The sequence below is a fragment of the Melospiza georgiana genome, chromosome 4 (genome assembly GCF_028018845.1).
Source record: "Melospiza georgiana isolate bMelGeo1 chromosome 4, bMelGeo1.pri, whole genome shotgun sequence".
In the NCBI taxonomy this organism is placed as follows: domain Eukaryota; kingdom Metazoa; phylum Chordata; class Aves; order Passeriformes; family Passerellidae; genus Melospiza; species Melospiza georgiana.
Window position 1 is genome coordinate 52,383,584 of NC_080433.1, and position 20,607 is coordinate 52,404,190.

Here is a 20,607-nt window from a genome sequence, read left to right on the forward strand (position 1 = left end):
ATACACTCGCTACGAATGATTGCTTAAAATTACGCTCAGATGTGTGTACAAGGAGGACGAGCCTTCCCTTCAAAACAAATATACAAATTAAAGCGTGAATCAGAGTCCCCTGTCCCATATGGGTTTCAAAGAGGATTAAATGATGAGGCACACGAGCCACCTCGGGCGCTGGCCCAGCAGCCGCTGCCCACAGGAGGCCGTCCTGCCCTGGGCTGGTCCCGCCGCCGCGTCCGAGCGCACCCGCGGGCGCGGGGGGTCCGCAGCGCTGGGGCCGCTCCGGCGCGGGAGGGACGGACGCGCTCCCCGGGCCGTCCCTCGAGGCTCCGCTTCCGGGGCGGGCGCCCCGCACCCCGAGCACGTGCTCGCAGAGGGGGCAGGAAGGCGGCCCCGGGGCGCCCCGCAAGAAGCCGAGCGCGTCCCACCGCAGCCGCGGGCCAGAGGAGCGGCTCCGGGCCCGCTGGTGCCGCGCAGGAAGGCGGCCGGCCCGCGGCTCGGCCCCGCCGCTCACCCACCTGCCGCTGCCCCGTTTCCCGCTCCCGCTGCGCGGCAGCCCCGCGGCAGCTCCGCACGTCCCCGCCGCTTCCGGCGCTCCCGAGCCGTCGGCGGAAAGCCCCGCCCGCCGCCGCGGAGCCGCCGCCCATTGGCCGTGGCCGCGCCGGGAGCCGCGCGTCGGCGGAAGCGCGACGGGCCGGGGCGACGGCAGGCAGGCAGGGAGGGAGCGAGCGAGCGAGCGAGCCGTGTGTTCCGGGCCGGCCCGCCCCGCCGGGACCGCAGCTGCGCCTCTCCGGGCCGCTCGCACGATGGGCTCCCGCGCGGGCTGAGCCCCGCCGTGACGGGTACGCGGGGCCGGGGCACCGGGGCGTCGCGAACGCTCGGTCACGGCTCGCTCGCTTCGGGCCTTTGCGGAATAGGAAGGGCGAAATAAGCGGCTGGTCGGGGACGCGCTGTGACGTTGTGGCCCAAGGTGTTAACACAGCGTGTAGAAGTTCCTGCAGTCTGTGGTTATGCTGCTTTAATGTCGGTTTGCTCGCGCTGAACTCTGAACTAGGTTACGTGTCTCCTGGTTTGAGGAGGAGTGGGTGCCGCTGAGTGAGTTACCCAGATCTGCCCCGCCTCGCTGAACCTCTGGGTGACACCAGATGCGATTGAACCAAGCAGCCCTTCTCCCATCTTGGCTGTGCTGAGAATCCCCTTAAAAAGACACTGTTGGAAAAGCTTTTGTGGGCTTTCCCTCTGGAGCGTGGGGGAAATGGTAGCATAGAAATCATGAACTTCTGAGGGCCCTGATCTTTCCAGGTGGAGGCAAACGAGGACAGCCCAGGCCTCCAGAGCCCTCTTTACTTCTGTAGGTATTGCACATTTGTTGTCAAGTGAAGCAGTTACTGCTGTATCATCTTCATTCCCAGTAAAGTCTCAGTAAATGCTGATTAGTACTGGGGATGGAAATCTGTCTGGAACAAAATTCTACTGATTTTGGCCAAGGTCGATGTGACACCTATATGTAATCTGGAAAAGGAACATATATGAATTACAAGTGTTTGATAGATAGATAGTCTGGGCTGATGGTCTGGTTGCCCAGTCTTACTGTCCCTAAGCTTTCTTAGTTAGATCACTGTGTAGAAGTGTTTTGATTCAAAGCACAGATCCTTTTTGTGTTCCTCTTTGGCTTGAGCTGATTGTATTCTTTCTTTACTGATAATGCTAATCTTATTTACCAACTCTTGATCCTATTTGATATTTGCTTGGTACTATTTAAGTGAGTATGAGATAAAACAGATTATTCTCTTACAGCCTGTTCCATGCCCCTTGTGCAGGGCAGAATTGCAGCCAGTGGTTGAGTGGTTGATACCCTTGTCAGGGACCAAGGAGAACGTGAGTTTGGTTTCATCCTTTACCAGACACTTGATTATTAGCCTGAGCCAAGCTCCTGCCACAACTAATGGTTTGTTGATTTGGGTCTAAACTCCATTGAGACTATTAAATCAGGAAGAAAATACTGTACTTTGAGGATCAAGATAGGAACACTCTAATTGGCCTGAGCAGGAGTGTCTTGGGAAACTTGCTCACAAATCATTTGTACATACTTCAGTTGATTAAATCGTACATCTGACATTGCTGCACTGCACTTAAAAACAAACATACAGGTTTGTGCTTTTAAGTTGAAATATCAATGTTAAGTCATGGAAGTATAAGTAAATTTAGGCTCCACTTGATGATTCAGAGGCATCTGAGCTGTTTTAGTGGTGTCCTCATGTGTTCTGGGATAGAGTAGAAAAGCCAATTACTGAAATTAATCATTGTCTTTCTGTGATATCCCCAATACTAATGACAGATGCTGCATTAAGCATATTGGATCGAAGCAAAACGTATTCGTGTACCTGATCTATTTTTCAGGAGACTTAATCATTGCTGACAGATGGCTCTTGTCAAAAAATGGCTTCTTTTAGCTTGAGTTGTTAGAAAAGACAAAAAAGATTGAATTCAAGAAGTCATTGTAATGAGACATAACTCTATTGTCAAAGTTAGTATGTGAAAGTGATAAATGAAGAAGGCATTAATATTACAGAGAGGCCATTACATTAATGGGAATTGTGTGCAGTTCTGTGGAGGTATTGTAAAGGCTTTTAGCCAATGTTTAAAGTTGAGTAATGAAGGTAATACCTTGAAGATCAAGAAAGCCCCAGAAAGGCATCCAGGATAAAATAGAAATGTTTTGATTTGTTGAAAAGCTCTAGCAGGATATAGCCTTGAAACCAGGCTGTACCTGACTTTCATTGAGTCTCCTGCAGCAAGAAGAAAGCTGAGATGTTGTTTTTTGGTTCATTTGGAGATTTTTGTGAGGGGAGAGGATTTTTTTTTTTTCTGGTCAGCTGAGCGGAGAGGCTGGTAATCCTGGAGAAAGAATATGATGAAAATCTTAAACTTATATTGGACATTTCTATGAAGTTATAAAATTCCTGAAGTAGCAGGACACTCAGCCTTGTAATGATGAGCCTCCAGATGACATGTCTTATCTGGTGACTTAGCTAAAGCTGGAACTGGCATTTTTTCACTCCTCTGACTAGAAAACATCATTATAATGAATGGTGATAACCATACAGTTGCTGTACTCCCTCTTGTATTAAATTGTGTCTGTATAGTGAGTCAGACATTAAAAATAAGCAGTACTTGCACAACAATCCTAAACAATACAAATTGCTAAGAATATTTGGGCAGTTGGAGCAGCAAAACTGTTAAGCCCAAATTTGTCCAGGGGAGTAGAAACAGCATTCAACCTGAGCTGTCTGGCAGCCCGTGCTGTCAGGGTACAACTCTTTCAGCTTCTGGAAAAAGCAGTGTGCAGCTGGAAATGGTGATTCTGTAGGCTGCTTTCATTAATAATTTCCTAACAACTGAGCTGTTAGGCCAGTAGTGATCTCTGCATGATGTCTCACCTTCTCTGTGGAGGTTTGCACCGTGGCATTGTGCAATATGCAGGCTGACTGCTCTCCAGCCATGCTGTTCTCCCTGGTGCCTGCCCATTAAAATGGGGGCTGCTTTGCCTAATGTTGCAAGGTGCTCCAGCTTCTCTTGCCTTTTAGGCAGAGTGAAATTGTTGTATTCAGATACTTGAGGTTCACTTCCAGTGTTTTCTGGTCCACTACTGCAATATATTAGCACTGGCAGTGTAGCATAGTGCAGTGTTGAGATTGGTCTTCCTGAGTCCTTCTATCCACTGTACATCTGGATAACTGCACTTTAGGCCATCCATTCACATGGCATGTTGCCAAGTCAGTCTGGTTAGGCTTGTCAGGGATACTAATGCCAAGCAGAAAGGAATTTGGGATAATGAACCCAGTCTGCCTAACAGCAGATGCAATGTGTGGCCTTTATTGCAAATTTATTCTGTTTTCATTTGCTTAACCTTTATGTTGCCATTTTCGCTCATGCCAGAAAACAGTCTCTGAACATGAAAAACCTCAAAATTGAATCACTTGGAAACTGCCACTGCAATGAATTGTGATACAGTAAGCATGTAAGGAAAGAGAAGCAAAGCACTTGGACAGTCAGTGTCTACTGGGAATATCAGGCCTTCAGATAACTAAATCATGAAATGCCAGAAAGTATTAGCCAGATTAGAGTGTGATATTAGTTACTTTTGTTGGCACTTGGCCAAGCAATCTGTTCAGACTGGCTCCCCAAGAAGTCCCCTAAGAAACTGTAATATGGCAGATGCTGATTTTAATACTTTAAAGGTTTTATCCCCATCAGCTTCTGTCTACATTTTTAAAATGAGGCAGTCTTGCTGAAGAAGTGGCTTGATCCTCACTTGGGAATTGGCTGGAGGTGCCAGGAAGCAGCAATAAGGCTGTAGGAAAATGGACAAGGAGGTAGAAATTGGACTGTGTAGGGAGTGGGTTTGCTGTACTATTTGGTGTGGCCTTTCATAAGGGGTATGTTTCGATCTTAAATTTTACTGACTTAGCTCTTGGTCTGAACCATGGCTACAGAATGAGTCAAAGAGAATATTTTGCACAGACTTTACACCTCTAAAAATTTTGGGAAATGTCCAAATGTGAAGAAAACCGTTGGCTTGTCATTTTCTAGTTAGTTTGATTACTCTTCACCTAGTATTAGGTGATGTGTGTGTGGTTATAATGGTAACCACATACCATTTTATTTTAATTGATTAATTGTTTCCAGACATATTCAGTTTCAAGAGCATAGAAAAGATTGGAAATTAATATGGAAAGATTGGAAATTTTCCTCCCTAGTCAGAAGGAGGAAGGGGGGTGCTTCTACAGAGATGCTTCTTTATGGTCAGCTCTGGACACTTGCAGTTCTAGAGGAGTGCAGAAACTTGAGCAATAGTTAAGAGAGGAGATGAAAGCTTGCCACTTTAGCATCATGCTACATTGACTTAAAAATGTATTTATCTCCCTCCCCACAATAATTAGGACTCTGCTTTAGGGAAACTTTTTTTTTTTGCCCCCTTAACCAGTTGTATTTTACTGTATGTTGAATGCAGCTGAGCTGATACTTGCATAAGAATCAGATCATGCTGGTACATACAGAGGTCAGTAATTTGATATGTTGTCCCTAATGTTTAATAAGTGGACATTGCTTGTTTCTTTTGGCCCCCAACCTTTCTAATTGCACAGATCAGCAGAGGATTATTGTAAGTACACTAACTTGCCAGTTTTTTCTTGACAACAGATCGACTCACATAGAACAAAAATATGTTTGAATCCAGGGGATGAGGAAGGAATGTATGTCTTCTGTAGTCCATGAAGGCAAAGGAAATGAAAGCTGTGCTCTCCTGCAGCTTTATCATGGCTGTCTGGGCTAGGTTTGAAATAAAATTCAAAGTCTTGAAACTATTTTTTAATTGATTTCTTTGTTCAATACAGTTTAACTCTTTCTCTTTCTCCTTTCATCAGAAAAATGAGTGGTGGGTTGGCACCAAGCAAAAGCACAGTGTATGTGTCCAATTTACCCTTTGCTTTGACTAACAATGATCTGTACAGGGTAAGTGTTAAGAGATGCATTGTTTAGATTAAACTTGTTGACAACAATTTTGACTGTAAAATCAATACTGATATATAAGTTTGTCATGATAAATTTATTATTAGTGAAATGCAATTGTCTGTTGTTAAATCTTTTTATTTTGTTTTATATTTCAGATATTTTCAAAGTATGGGAAAGTTGTCAAGTAAGTGACCTGATATGGCCTTCTATTTTTGTACCTCTCGTTTTAAATATTTTATGTCTTTCCTTCACTTGAAAGTCTTAAGCTTTTTGTAATTAAAGTATGAATGTGGAACTGTATTGAAGTTCTATTCATTTTTAATAAAGTATAAATTTAATTTAACAACTGAAGGTTCTTGCAGTTACATACATAATACAAGAATATTTGTGTTTGGGACAGGTTTTGCTAATCATTTTTGAAGAGCAAGTAGAATGTTGTTACATAGCATCAGTCTTTTCTCTGTAATAGTTGAAACAGTGTTCTTCTAGTGTAATTCCCCTTTCCTTCACCACTGTGGGGCACAGTGGGTAAGTGTGAAAGTGAGAACTTCTTATGTGAACTAGATGTCACAGTTCCCACAATTGCAGCGTGCAGTTCTCTGTGATTCTAGAGGGGCTGGTGATTGTGACTGCTTAGTGTTTTACCTAAAGCTTCATCTGCATTAATGGCTTTCACTGTGTGGGGCATTTGTGAACAATATGTGTGAATATCTGCCTCTGTGTTCAAATGCTAGAAAGAAATGCCACAGGAAGGAGCTGACTGGTTTGTTTCCTTTTTTTTAATTGGTCAGAATAAGGTGACTCAAGTCTTCAGTTTTTAATCCTAAACCAGCAAGTATCTTCTCTAATTTCTAGTAGCTGTTGCAGTAACCTGTGAGATACAGAGTTTCAAAGTTTATGAAGCCTCAGAAGTGTGTTTCAGGTTACAAATAGCAGGAAAAGCGAATATATCCTGACTATTATGACTTCAACTGAGTTTGTTCAGTAAGAATCAGACTTTCTATGGCTCCGAGAAGTTCCTGACTTTTTAAAGATTTGTCACACTTGATTCTTTCTGTTCTTGTGTTATTAACTGATATGTTCAATATCCTGATTAGAAGTCTGACAATCACACCGGGCTTCTGTTGGAATTCTTCAAAGAGTAGATTGGCATAAAAATTAATAGAATTGTCGTAAAGTCAGTTTGATTGATACTTAATGCATGCAGTTGAACATGTCCAAGAGGCTTTGTTAGTAAAACAGTTAAGTTCAACCTTTTTGTGCATGTATTTGGGGAAATTTGAGATTTCTTTACTGTGTTTTTACCACAGTGGGTCATCTGTTACTTAAACAGCTTGTATGTTAAGCCTTCTGTATTGAAGTGGGGTTTGGTTTTTTGGTTACGTCTTAGAATTTTGGCTTGCCCTGTGGCTGAACCTTGTTTTACCTGTGATGGACATAGGGAGGAGTGTATTCCCTACTTTTTTATGTGTACTTTGATTTTTATGTACATGCTCCCTGACATTCTGGTTCTCACTGTTGTTGTTTTGTTAGGTTTTTTCTGGACTAAATACAACTGACGCTAAGATGGAAAGAATTGAGGCTGTGTGGATTCCAGCCATACGCACAACCAGGCCCTGTTTTCTAGATTTTTATCTTTAGGTTTTGTTTTACTGTTTCTAGATTTTCATGAACTTCTCAGTGTCCTATTGAAGCTGTTGATTTCAATGTTAGACTGAAGATTTAACTTAGCATGTCATGTGAAATAACACATGCATCCGTGATCTTTGGCTTTCAGTTGGAGATATTTGTAGAACAGTACTCCATATAGGTAGTGTTTCCTGTTGTGAATATTCCTGTTTAGCTGATTAGTCCTACACAAACATAGATTTCTCAGTTTGGAGGTAGTTCACACTGTGCTTTTCTCAATAATAGCAATGGTAAGATTACTCATGAATTTTCCTTTCACCTCCAGTATATGTAGTTCCCTCCAGTTAGGTTGCTTGTAAATTTAAAGATTATGTTCTCTGTTCTTCAAGTCACCCAAGGGAATTAAGAGTGATACTTGTCCCAGAAAGACCCACATGCTTTTTAAAAATCATCTCTACTCTACCTCTAAATATATGGCCAGGTTAGCTGCTCCTTTGAATTTCTGTTTAATAAGTATTTTTATTGTTAAATATACTTTAACTCTTTTGCTGTGTAACAAAGGTAAGATGCCCCTGAGATTTATAAGGAAAAAGAAATCTCTGAAATAATTTTAGTGTGTTTCAGTAAATCAATAATGTGGTTATATGTTTCCAGAGTTACCATTATGAAAGACAAAGACACCAGAAAGAGCAAAGGAGTTGCCTTTATTTTGTTTTTGGATAAAGAATCTGCACAAAACTGTTCTCGGGCACTTAATAACAAGCAGGTAAGTTGTGGAAAGTTTTTATGGCAGGAGGGTTGGGCTTGCAGTCCCAAAACATTCACCTTTTCTTTCCAATTTTCTGTAGTTGTTTGGAAGAGTAATAAAAGCAAGTATTGCCATTGATAATGGAAGAGCAGCAGAATTCATTCGCAGGCGTAACTACTTTGATAAATCTAAGTGTTACGAATGTGGGGTGAGTAAAACCAAAAATGTAGAGAAATGGACAAAGATTGTGGATTGACATAAGAATAACTTAATAATTGAAATAATACTAAATAGTAGTAGTAATAGTAGATGGTAATGAAAGAAACAAAGAGAAATAAAACCCCAGAAAAATAAGTGATGCACATGAAAACTATTGCAATGACAACCTCCTACTCTTTGCTTCAAAGTATCTGCTTTTGTTATACCTTTGGAAGTTCATGATTTAGCTGGCAGTAAAATAAATACAGGAAACAACTGTTCTATATAGAAGTGAGTTTTAAATTTTAATTAATTCCTGACTTTTCCTGAACATAGTAATGTAGGACAGTGATATTTGGATAGTATTTAATGTCCAATACAAGTGATATAGTCATAACACTTCTTACAGCAAAAATATCACCTCGCTCCTGTGTCCTAAATTGTTAAGTCTGATGTTTCTATCTTGTTTTTAATCTAAACCACGTGTAGTGTATTCAGTTATTGTAACAGACAAAAAAATCTACTGTGCTTGTAGCTTGTTCTGAGTTTGCAGTTAAGCATGCATATCACCACTAATCTCTCTATTTCCATGGCAAGCCTAGAGAAGAGTTTGTATTCTGTGTGCTAATTCAGCATTCCATTTATCTTACTAATTGCTCCCATATTTTCCCCCATGAACTTCCCTCATTACAGGTTTTAATGTATAGCTGTTTGTAATGGCTTCTGTTAAGCAATATTTCTTTTTCTCCAAGGAAGCAGGACACTTAAGTTATGCTTGTCCTAAAAATATGCTAGGAGAGCGGGAACCACCAAAAAAAAAAGAAAAGAAGAAGAGAAAGAAAATAGTGGAGCCAGAAGAAGTGTATGTATATTGAGTTACATGTTACTACTTCTTTTAGGAAGCTTTTTCATACTAAACACTTAAATTAAAGATCTATATTTTTTTCTCTCTCCCTGCACAATGAAGTGAGGAGGAAGAAGAGAGTGAAGAGGAAGGTGAAGACCCTGCTCTAGATAGCCTCAGCCAAGCCATAGCTTTTCAGGTACAAAATTGAAGCATGGCATATTTATTATATTTTTTTAACTTCAACTCCCTTCTTTAGCTGCTTTTCAGAAGCTCTGATATACATGCATAGGTCTGTCTGCTCTATAGCACTTAGTGGTAGCAGTAGTTGATAACTGTAGTTGGCTTCTTTACATTGCAGGCATGTTCAGTGGAATTTTGTTTGGGTTTCTTGCTCTTTCACTATTGCTGCATTTGTGTGTTGCAGCCTTTTTTTCCCTTCAAGCTGCTTTGGTATTTTCTTGTGTCATCTCTGCTGTGATGCTCTGTTAGGTTTTTGCCCACAAATCCCTCCTTACTTTGTTGTCTGAGGAGACAAAAAACCAGTCACGTATAAGTGACCAGACACATCCTCTGTCCTCACTGGAATGTCCTTGAACATTTATTACTGGGACACTTCCTTTACCCAATACAGACCATCACATTCTCTAATTGACCTCATCTCCCAAAACATACTGAATGCATATTTTTTTATGTAGCTAGCTTATCTAACATCCGTATTACTGTCTTTATTACTTCTTTATCTCTACACCCTTTTGCTTCATGAAACAGAACAAGCCTGACCTGATATTCAAATTTCTTGGGTCCCTGGGCAACATTGTTGCCTATGTGCCTGTCCCCCCCAAAAAAAACCCTCAAGAATTAATAACTTTGTTCTGAATGTGACTGTAATGAGTGCAGGACTTTTACATGATGATGTCCAAAAAAGTGATTCACATACTCACAGTGTTCCTCTCTTTCCCCAAAAACTCCACAATTGGAAATAAAACCTATAAAGGCAGGAAACATTCTCATTTCTATTGATGCCTCACTATCACCATCCAAAGATTTTTAACTGGTAAAAATAGGAAGCTTCTATTTAAACTATTAGTTGAATAACCTTCAGTAATAATCCCCAAAGGCACTCATTATGTGAATGAATGACTGCAAAGGACAATAGATAGAAGACTTATTAGCAGAACAAAGCTGATTCAATAACATCAGTTTAAAAGATGAGGCATTTTTTGCTTTAGATCTCAGCTAAAGAGATCTGCTTAGATTTTTTGCTTTAGATCTCTCTATATTTTTGGAAGTTTGCCATGGGCAAAATTCCTCTTTTTGAGAATACATGATGGTCCAGGCGGCTGCTGTGGTGTAGAAGACAGCTTATATGTGAGAACTACTTTCTGAAATGTTTCCTAGTGCTTTGATCACACAGTCTATCTGGAAATAAACCGGTGTGCTTCTTTAAGTTTTTTAAGAATTCAGTGTATATTAAGAATTAGCATTGTTATTTGTAGTGCATGTTAATTTTTCTTAATCCCAGCTAATACTTTTCTTCATTACAGCAAGCCAAAATTGAGGAAGAACAACAAAGATGGACACAGACTGCAGGGGAATCTTCCATTTCAGATGATTCAAAACGTCCACGGATTAAGAAAAGTGCTTATTTCAGTGATGAGGAAGAGCTTAGTGACTGAAATAATACTGTTCTAAATGCATATATCAGATATATATAGTGTACATTTTGTAAAGTGCTACAAAGTGATCTGTAATACAGGTTTGTTTTGGTGTTGAAGACATTGAAAATCATGGGGTTGTTTTATTCTGTCCCCTGATTCTCCCATCTTTTTATATCTGTATCTCAAAACCTTTTGTTTCAAGGCAACTTTTTAAGAAAATGATGTAATTATACACTTAAATCCAGAAAAGTATCTGTGAGAGTGCGTCTTGCAGTTAGTGTCTAGACCCAAGTCCTAGCAGTGAAATGTTTCATGAGAGAATTTCTCAAGGCTTTTTTTCTTAAGAGGAGTTCCTCTTAGGATGACTGTTAACACCACTGATGCTTTATGTGTTGGTCTGTTTGGAAGCAGTGCTTTAGTAGTACTTCAGTAGATTATGAAACTTGCATTAGTTCCTCTGCACAGGGTTGAATTTCAGCTTTAGGTATTGTCTTTTTACCATTCGTGCAGTACTGTAATAAATTATTGTTACATCAACACTGTTTCTCCTGACTGCAGTTTGAGTGGTAACAGTAATTAGGGTTATCCACAGAGTTTTAAATACATATGGATCTAACCTGGATCACATCTGAACCTGTTGGCAAAATCCAAAAGGCATTGTTTCCTACATGCCTAAAAACAACTTCCATGTGTACTTGGAACCGTCGTGGTCTCTTAGCAAAGTGTGTTGCCCCATATTTTGCACATAAAGCTTTTCAGACTTTCTGTGTCCTTGGATCTCTCTAGGGTTCTAGACATGCTATCCTGTAGCTGTGATGGTTCCCAAAACCACAGACACATGGTGGTAATGGTACCCATTTTATATTGGTGTGTAGTCTATAAACTCTTCACTTTTAGGACGCAGAATATAAAATACATTCACAATTTCACACTTTGAATAAGAGATGAGCTGGCCTCTTTCTATTTTCAGTTCTTCCTCTTTGCTCATCAGGACTTGATTTTCTTCCAAATATAGAAAATGTAAATCCAAATATAACATTATGTATTCTTAATTAATACCAATTAATATTCAAAAATGTAACTGGCTGCAAAGCAAAGAAACATGCACACTCACCCGCTAAGCTAATATAAAGTAGTGACATTCAAAACATCCTTCTGGTGCCTTCTGTTGCTCCTTAAACACAAGAATTCAGAAACAAGAATGAAGTAATTCAAGTTCTTTCTGTGCAAGCTCAAGTCAGAATAGGAAGGAGTATTGGCCTCTAGATACAGAAAGATCTTGGACTCAGTAATCCAAGGAATGTTTTTAAGACTGACTGACTTTTTGCTGAAAGTACTGTATATTAAATCTGAAGCTTCCTTCACTGAATTTCAGGAAGATCTCTTAATACTGAACAGCTGAGAGCTAAACTGCCAGGCATATTGTTGATAAATAAAAATCACTCTACATCATTTATGTGTGCAATAATGAAGCTTGAGGAGTTCTAAACTCTACTAAACAAGCAAGTAATGCTGCCAGCATGCTTTTCTTCAAATGTTAGGTTAGGGCTCAATGGCAATCCAAAAAAAAAAAACCAAAAAAAAGATTATGCCACTACATAAAATCAGAGTTGGTCTTCTTCTCAAATACCATATTCAATGCTGGTTTTAACAAAAGATAGAAAACTAGAATTTGACAGAACCAGTTTGACTTGGTCCATGACTTTGGTTTGGAAATATTTGATAGCTTGTAAGAATTAAGATTTCAGTGAAGTGATTAGACAGCAATCTTCCAACTTTATTTCATTACACCTTGTAATGTAGTAGTGGAACTCACTGCCATGAGACTTTTTCAGGATCATGGGGTCAAAAGGATTTGACTTACATGTGGAGCATGGTATTTTAAAATGTTAAAGTCTGCTCAGAAATATCCTCAAATAAAAAATAAAATTGACATTGTTCTGACCTAATACAGTACTTTTCCAGAGTTCCAGTAGCTGAGGCACATTGATGTATCTTTCTAGTCTGCTGCTTCTGCCTCACTGCTTTCCCCATAGGGTTTGGTTTTGTCAGCATGAAGCAGTAGCTCTGTCCAGGCTGTTCCAAATGTACCAGTGTTGTTCCTCCATGCTCTTTTGTTCCAAGCATAAAGTCACTTGAGGTGGGTGACATTGGAAAAGAAACATAAAAATGAACCTGCTTCTGTGCAGAATTGGCATTTAGAATTTTTTTATGTTAAATCATCTTCCTTTAACTGTTTTCTTAACTTCTGTTGATCAGTAATGTGTGTAGTTTTTGTATTAGAAGGCATCTAATGCCTAAAATACAAGGGAATTTCAGGAATAGGATTTTTGCACTTGGCTTCCTGAATAATTTTAAGTTTCAGTTCTTTGTTGGCAAGCTAACAAAGCATTTATAGGTGAGAAATTCAGAACACTAGCATTAGATAGCCATTAAATTAGATAGCATAAGTACCTGTTCTTGAATACAAAGTTGTTTTCTAGCACCCCCAATGCAGCTGCTTCATTGTGAGAAAAAAAATTAAGGCCAAAATTTGTCAATAAAGTCTCTTTATGAATCTCAGTGTGGAGGGATCTGCTCCTGCTGATACCTACCCTCCCTTACTCTAATCAGCATGGCTTCAGATTTCCACCTGAATCCCATCAGGGCTGGGGAGCAAGGGAAAGTGTTAACCAGGCTCCTAATTTAGATCGAGCCAAGAGGGTGCAATTAGTGTGCAAAGCTCAAGCAAGCAGTAGTGCTTTTGTCAGTTTGGTATCATAAAGCAGGAACAGCTGTTGGTGGCTCTGGGCCAGACAGGTGAGATTGGGTAGCCTTGTTATCAAAAGAGAGAAGAATAGAAAATGCCTTGTAGAACAGTTTCCTGTTATTGTTAGAAAAACCACAGAGTTTTCTTCTGAGAGGTTTATGTTCAAGCTGTATGTTGGTTTGGGGCTATTTTTTATACTTGGAGGCCCTACCTTAGGCCTGCAATCTGAATTCTGGTTTTAGAGTATAAATAATATGTCCCTGATTGTAGAGAAATTTATGCTAACTGGGAGAGTTTTGGGGTTTTTTTTAAATAATGTCAAAATCTCATGTCTCTCTGCAAATATCTACTTACTAGATTTTGTCTTTTGTATTTTCAAAACAGCTTGAAAATTGTCCAAATACGTTCTGGGTCATAGGACCTCTCATCTATTGAAATGGCTAACACAGTAGTGTCTACAAAATCACTAGGAGATGCCTTTTATCTGTCCTTGGGGAGGAAGGGATATGGAAGTGGGATAAGGATGATTAGCTTAATTGATTATAAATGGTATTACTCATACTGTGCCTGTGCAGCACTTGTTAAAACCACTGCAGCCGTGAGACACAGGAGTAATTTTAGTCCATGTTTAGTAGGCTCCCACTATGTTTCTGGCACATTCAGGTTACTACTGTCAGTAGAGCAATAGAAAGGACTGTAAATACCAAGTACTAAATGTACCTAAATAGGTGATCTCTGGAAGAAATTGTAAACACTTTATCTTTGACTTCTAGGTCATTGTGTTTTCTGGGATAGCCCTTCTTTAATATGCAGAGATGACTGACTGTAGCATAGGAAGGTGAGCTGTGCAGGCTGTTTGAAATTTTAAAATATGGTTTACATCTAGCTTTTCTAAGCAATTTAATAAGTGCTACTATGAATGTTTCTATTTTATTTTGTATCTGCAGTGTCAAGGTGATGATATATTCCATCACTCTTCTGCTATTGGTCTTCTATAAAAATATTTCAATAATATTCTTCCAAATGTACTATCTTAAAATAACTGGCATTTGATAGCTGATTGCTTTTTAGTATAGATTACAAAACCATTTTTTAGGTGTCCTTAAAATGCTCATCCTCAGCAGCTTTGTTTATCTTACAGATCTTAACAGGGCGAGGGTTGTTTCCTGTAGCTGTTGAAGGCAATTAAAAAAATTACTACACTGCTCCTTCTTTACAGAAAAAGGTGTAAAGTGGAGGATTTAATCACTTTTAATGTAGATGACCTTATTTCTTGTATCTATGCTGGTATCTGTAAAACATATCCTAGAAGGAATAAGCTGAGGAAATAGTCCTTGTAAAGAAAGCAACATTTTTTAGGTTGAAGAATTGTACAGGTTTGAGAAACAGCATTCCATCACTGTCAGGCTAACCCTGACCCTGCTGTGCATTCAAACAGAGGAAATGTGTGCTTATGCATGCATTTAATGGATGTGACAGGTAATGCAGCAAGTAAAGAGTTGCAGAAATTGTGGCAGTAGAATGTGATAAAAGTGTGTGAAACATTTAACCAACCCAGTTAGGGAATGTGGGTCACAGTGGCTTGAAGAAATACCACAGTTACTAATATGAGAAGTTTCCTGTCTGATGAATAGGATGCTTCAGAGAATCAAAAGCAACTCTGAGGTTTTAAGTTCATGAAAGGCAATGGCTATGAACCTACATCAAGATGAGCAGATCCATTAAAATTCAGTTTTATCAATATCCAGTTAAAGAGAATTAGAAGGCATCCAAATTTGGATACTGCATCAAGCTCAGTGCAGTGCAGCAAAAACTGTCTCTTGGTTGCAGGAGTAAAAATGCATTATTTTAACTACTTGTGTGGAGGCAGAGGATGTAGATGTGCTCTGTTCAAAGAACAGATGTGGCTTTGGAAGAAGGAGGGTCCCAAAATAGAACCAAAAGGCATATTAAAGACTCTGTGGGTATACTGTGAAGTTCCAAGGCACTAAATTGTATTTGTAGAGTGGGCTAGAACTGCTTGTACCATGTTTGCTTAATTGAAGAATTGGTGGTTTATATTTGAAAATTATCAACCTTTTGGTAGTACAAGTTTATACTGATGTTCAAATGCTCAAGTAAGGAGGAGAAAATAAAGGAGGATACAGTTCTACAAAAGACCTCACTTGAGATGTATTTGATGTGTGAATTTGATTAGGTGGCAAAGAGCCATCTGCCCACGAAGCCTGGAGCCATGAGGGTGCATATAAAATGAAACGACTGAGCAGCATATGGCAGTTAGGAGAGACGAGAACATGCAGTACTTGGATGTGCTGCTTTTGAGTTCATGAACCATGTATCTGGAATGAATGATTGTAGTCCTTGAAATTATGTTCTTTCCAAGAAAGTTTTTGAAAATTTGTCAGCTAGGTTTATTTTCATCTGCTGCAGCATAACATTCTAAAGAGTTTTTTTACTGTAGGAGGCTTTCACAGGAAAAGCTTAACTGAGGAAACTTGGTTAATTAAAATCTGGAGCACAGTTCTGTTCAAGGGTGGATTCTCTGCGAGTCCCAAGCCTGGAGCATCCCAGAGAATGCTGGGCCCCAGGGCCTTGTTCATATCTAATTTAGCTGAAGCTGTTGGAGAATGTCCAGAATTCTCTTCATTCACTGCAAAATTTAGGTCAAGCCCATGATTAAGTACTTGAGTTCAGGGTAAAGTAGCCCTTGAAAAACTTTCACCTTTTTTTACTCTGGTGTTATTTGTGCCAGGATGGTGGATTTTGTACTGTATTGCACACCTTTGAAATGGCAAACTGGTTGACAGGATGGTACTCAGCTCTCTTGATCTGACTGTGGTAGGAGCACTGTACACAGATTACTTTGCACCTTTAATAAAGGGGCAAGGCATAATTATTATAACAGCATTGTCTGGATGTAATTTCACTGCTTCCAGGGGCTGGGAGCCAGTGGAGAAGGGAAGAAGGCAGGCAGGGCAAAGAATGAGTAAGCAAAATATCCGTCCAGAATAAGTGTGTATCAATGTTATGCTAAACATTTTCAGGTTTCCTTACACATATTCTCCTCTTCACTGTACATTAGTTCAGAGTTTATGTGGATTTAATTTACAGGGTTGTCTGTAAATGTAGATATGTACATGTAATATGTCTAACTGCACAGACTTCATTTCAGTCACATAGAAGTATGACATGGATTATATTAACGCAAATGAGGTTCACTGCATCTTCATGTTGTCTTCATGCTTTAACTGGCTTTTCTTGGGGCACAATTGTACCTGTCTGTTAGAAGAACTATTTTTTGTACACTTTCTACATAGGTAGATTCTGACATGAGAAACTTGAGTGTAAACAGCACAGTGGATTTGTGGATATTAAGAGAATCTGTTCTGGGTAGGAAAGGATGGAGACCTTCAGATGTGAGACAAAAACAAATAAGGGAAATGGCAGGTGAGACTGAGCATTTTGATATCATAGAGTTCAGCATCAGAATAAGGGACAAAAGGGAGCAAAACAGGTTGATGAAAAAAACACACACAGGAGCACATATGCCTGTAGCATTAATTCCCCTCCATTTAAAGAAGGCTTTTATAGGAAGTGAGTGATTCTGCATATTGCAGTGAAGGTTTGTTTTTCACATTCAACTCTGCACTCACTTATCTGGTTTTTCTCAGGTGCTAGACTTCACAGCAAGATGGTAAACATGGATGCAACTCAGCATTTTTTTGAAAAATAAGGTAACAAATGACTTCTCAGTCTATCCTTTGTTACCAGTTATTGCTCAAGAGGGCTTCAGCCAATAACTAACTTAAAAGATCTAATGATGTATCTGAAAGCTGGTGTCTCTTAAACTCCCTTCACTGATGTCCTGTCCCTCCTTCCCCCATGGGATTGTACTGTTCAGAGCTTTCTCCAGTTTTTCAAGCTGTTGGGGTGGCAAAGTCCTCCTGTCTGTCTTCACTTCACCAGTGATATGATTTATGTTGAGGGTTCTTTCCCTTTTTCATAACTTGCTATTGGTTCTTCTGCCAATAATGAACACTTCCTACTTAGATTTCTGACTCTCAGATGTATCGGTTTCCATTCTGTGCATTTTTTTGTGTGATATCCAGTCTGCAGACCAGCTTCAGGATGTCTCATTGTAACTGTACCTTACCTGCAAGATGCTTTTTTTAAAAAACAACCTTGCTTTCCAGCTATGCTCTTCATTTAGTTATTCTGTCCAATTACTTTTCCACTTGTATTGTCATTGACTAAATTTAGTGTTTAAATAATGGCCTAGGTTTCCAGCTGAAGGAGACTTTACTTGGTCATGTTTTTCCTTCAGTAAGCTGCTAGTATTGTGGGTTGTTCTGTTATCTTCTGTCTTACTTAGCTCATCTATTTTTAATTAATCAAAAAATATAAAATGTTTCAAAATGGAAACAACCCTAGCAAGCTCAAGTGAACAACTAATAAAACGTTCATCTTATGTTTTGCTCTAAAATTACTTGTATTAATAATGAATAAGGAATTTAATTCCAAAATCTGTTGACTGGGAACTTTACTGACATATCTGTTTCTCTCTGTTCCTGCAATGTATTTGGTATAGTTCCTTCACATAATATGAATGAGTTAAATTAAATTCACTAAGATTATTAAAATATACATGGTCATTATTAAATGAATTGTAGCAAAGCCAGCAATGAATTGCACAGGTTAATGTTTGCTGCCATGTTTGTTGACAGATATACCATACTTGGGCTTCAGCTGATGAGAGAGGCCAAGAAACTATGTTTCAAATGTCTAGACATATTCCTTTGGAGAATACTCAAGTATAAGTTTCACACATGCCTCCAGTCTAAGTGATAAATGTATTATTCATTCATAAGTAGTTTTAAAATGTGTATTTTGTGCCACAGTATTATGGTAGGCAATATTCTTTATGTTGCTATCTTAAAAGGCTTTTTAGATGTTCCACTGCTTTTTTCTTTCTTTTTTCCCTCCTCCTTTTCAAGGGTTTCAGAGATCATTGCAGGAATCTGCTGATGTTTAGCAGAAGACATTTAGAATCATATCTTCAGTTCTAAAATAGAAAGTACTGTGATGAGGAATCTCTGTAATATTTGTACATGACTTCAAAGATACTGTCTTAAGCTTATGCATTTCATTTATTGTACTGCAATTCACATAGAAACAAAAACAAGCTCAATGGCCCTTTTAGTAAAAACAAGCTAACCAGCAGATGGTTATTCCATATTTGGATTAATATTTCTATAGATCTGTAGTAAGGCTGCTTCCCAAAAGGTTCATATTTCTTACTAGCACTTCTACTGCTGAATAGTGGTTTAGGGAAACTGCCTTTCAACTTAAATTTCAGTTACAGGAGGGAACTGAGAGACTGGGAGGAGACATAGTAGATTGTTATCATTTACATGGCATTTACATAGTTTGTTAAGAAACAGGAAAGCAAAGAAGCCACCTGGCTGAGGAGAAATGCCAGATAACTGGGTCATTCACTAATAATGGTTTCCCAGCCTATTTGTCTCATCCAGAGACAGTAACTCGTGTAACTTAGTAAAATTGTCATTGATATCATTGATTTTCAAATAGAGTCACAGGAAAACTGAAGCAGTGAGAAATGAGAAGTTGGAGCTCATGGGAAGTGGTCAAGAGCAAAACACTTCCTCAAAAAAGCAATGATAAAGGCATTATTGCCAACTACTTCGAAGTGGAATAAAATTAGGAGTGAGCTAAGAGCCCAGTTTAAGAAAACTTCAAAGATGGTTAAAAAAAGAGGGGTGGAACCTTGACCAGCTTGCTAATTAGCACAAGAATACAGATGCAAAATCTAAAGATCAGCCAATCAATCAAGAAACAATGATGTGTGTTGTATAAAGATTGAAGAATAAGGACTATGTTAATAAGGTAAAACTAGGGAGCAAATTGATCCATCCGGTAACAGGTCTTGAGTGCCGCAGCTGGAAAACTGAGGTGTTTCATCCTTGGCAGAAGGGGCCCTCACTGTCAAAGCCAACTGCAATGCTAGTAAAAACCCATGAGAGTGAAAGCTACAGCTGGGGAAGAAAGGGATAGGGAATGCTTCAGTTGGTTAGATGTTGTCAAAGAGGTTGGGCCTCCATAGAGAACCTAGGCAATTTTAGGAGCTGTCTGTGAGAATTTACATTTACACTCAGATTCTGGTTTCAGAAAGTGGGAGCTGAGGAATTTCAGACCTGTGGTTTAAAAAAGATCTAGGAACAAAATTAGCAAGCAAAGATGTGAGCTGTAAAACAAAGTTAATATAGGCTCAAATCAATCTAATGTCTTTCTGTAGGAGCTTGTCACTCTTAAATGAGAAAGAGAGGTGGTAGATGTCATTTATCTTAACTTCAAGATTTGTACTGTTGTGACATAGTAACAATATAAATGCTACTACTGCAACCCAAGTGAAGATTTGGGGGAAAGCTGCTTTTAGCACTTTGCAGACAATGTGATGTGATGTACTGAGTGGGGTTCTGCAGAGATCTGTCATGAATGAGATACTGTTTTATAGTCTCTTTAAAACCTTGGATGGTGGAATGGAAAATATGCTTGTGAAAACTTGAGAATAATGAGCATCATAGGACAGCAGCTGTCTTGGCTTTTCATCTGATACTACTGAATATTGAATGGGCATAAGAATAGCTCTTCCTTTCCTGATTGCTCCTGAGCTAATCTGTTACCTCCAATGACCTCTGCAAGTACCTTCTTTTAATAAAGGTTTTCCAGATAAAAATGAGACTGAAACTCCTAAATCTGGTTTTACACACATGACAATTTTGCCTGTGTGATCTAAGTGTTCAGGAGATTCTGTATCTCTGTCCCAGAGAATGATAGAACTGATGTTTGGTTAATGAACACTGGAACATTTCAGAAAGTGAGCCTTTAAACCTGGGTCAGCTAAGTTGCTTTGGTTTGTGAAGGGGGGCTAGTTGGTTGGGGGGGAATGTTTTGTTTGTCAGGTTTTTTTATCTTCAAAGCTCCTGGCTAGGAAAACAAGACTCTCTTTTCCTTAGAGGCAAGTTATAAGTTCTTCAGAGGTCATAATTGTCCTCTGTCTTTAAAGGCTATGTTAAAGCCTGGGGCCATAGACTATTTCCCACAACCCCCACAAAGTTCCATTATGCCTGTAGCTGTGATGCTCCTCTAAGTATCAATAACCTGCCATCACTATCAACACCACATTTATAAAACACTTCAGTGTTCTTCCATTGAGGACAGCCTTCTCTTTGCCTGGGTTTATACTCCCTTA

General features: G+C 39.3%; 2 protein-coding genes across 5 annotated transcripts in view; one reads left to right on the forward strand and one right to left on the reverse strand.

The window, feature by feature from the left end:
* Nucleotides 1-576, reverse strand: part of PPHLN1 (periphilin 1) — a 61,835-nt gene extending 61,259 nt beyond the window's left edge. The window contains exon 1 of the mRNA XM_058023473.1: nt 513-576. The gene's annotated coding sequence lies outside the window, so the exon portion shown is untranslated. The remainder of the gene's footprint in view (nt 1-512) is intronic.
* Nucleotides 577-685: 109 nt separating this feature from the next.
* Nucleotides 686-11,125, forward strand: ZCRB1 (zinc finger CCHC-type and RNA binding motif containing 1). Of its 4 annotated transcripts, none has more exons than XM_058022105.1 (9): nt 686-836; nt 1,792-1,872; nt 5,421-5,508; nt 5,664-5,692; nt 7,792-7,903; nt 7,986-8,093; nt 8,836-8,945; nt 9,051-9,126; nt 10,475-11,125. In XM_058022105.1, exons 3-9 carry the CDS (start codon nt 5,425-5,427, stop codon nt 10,604-10,606), a joined length of 651 nt encoding a protein of 216 aa, XP_057878088.1. In that variant the 5' UTR covers nt 686-836; nt 1,792-1,872; nt 5,421-5,424; the 3' UTR covers nt 10,607-11,125. The 4 variants fall into 4 exon arrangements, with proteins under 4 accessions (XP_057878088.1, XP_057878087.1, XP_057878090.1 ...); XM_058022107.1 differs by lacking the exon at nt 686-836 and adding an exon at nt 867-1,345; XM_058022104.1 differs by lacking the exon at nt 1,792-1,872.
* The last annotated feature ends 9,482 nt before the right edge of the window (nt 11,126-20,607 follow it).

Excerpts from the sequence above, each read along its gene's own strand:
- ZCRB1 (XM_058022105.1), top strand. The coding sequence starts at position 5,425 with ATGAGTGGTGGGTTGGCACCAAGCAAAAGCACAGTGTATGTGTCCAAT. Across the intron at positions 7,904-7,985 it reads GGGCACTTAATAACAAGCAG|TTGTTTGGAAGAGTAATAAA; the intron begins GTAAGTTGTGGA and ends AATTTTCTGTAG. Across the intron at positions 8,946-9,050 it reads ATAGTGGAGCCAGAAGAAGT|TGAGGAGGAAGAAGAGAGTG; the intron begins GTATGTATATTG and ends TGCACAATGAAG.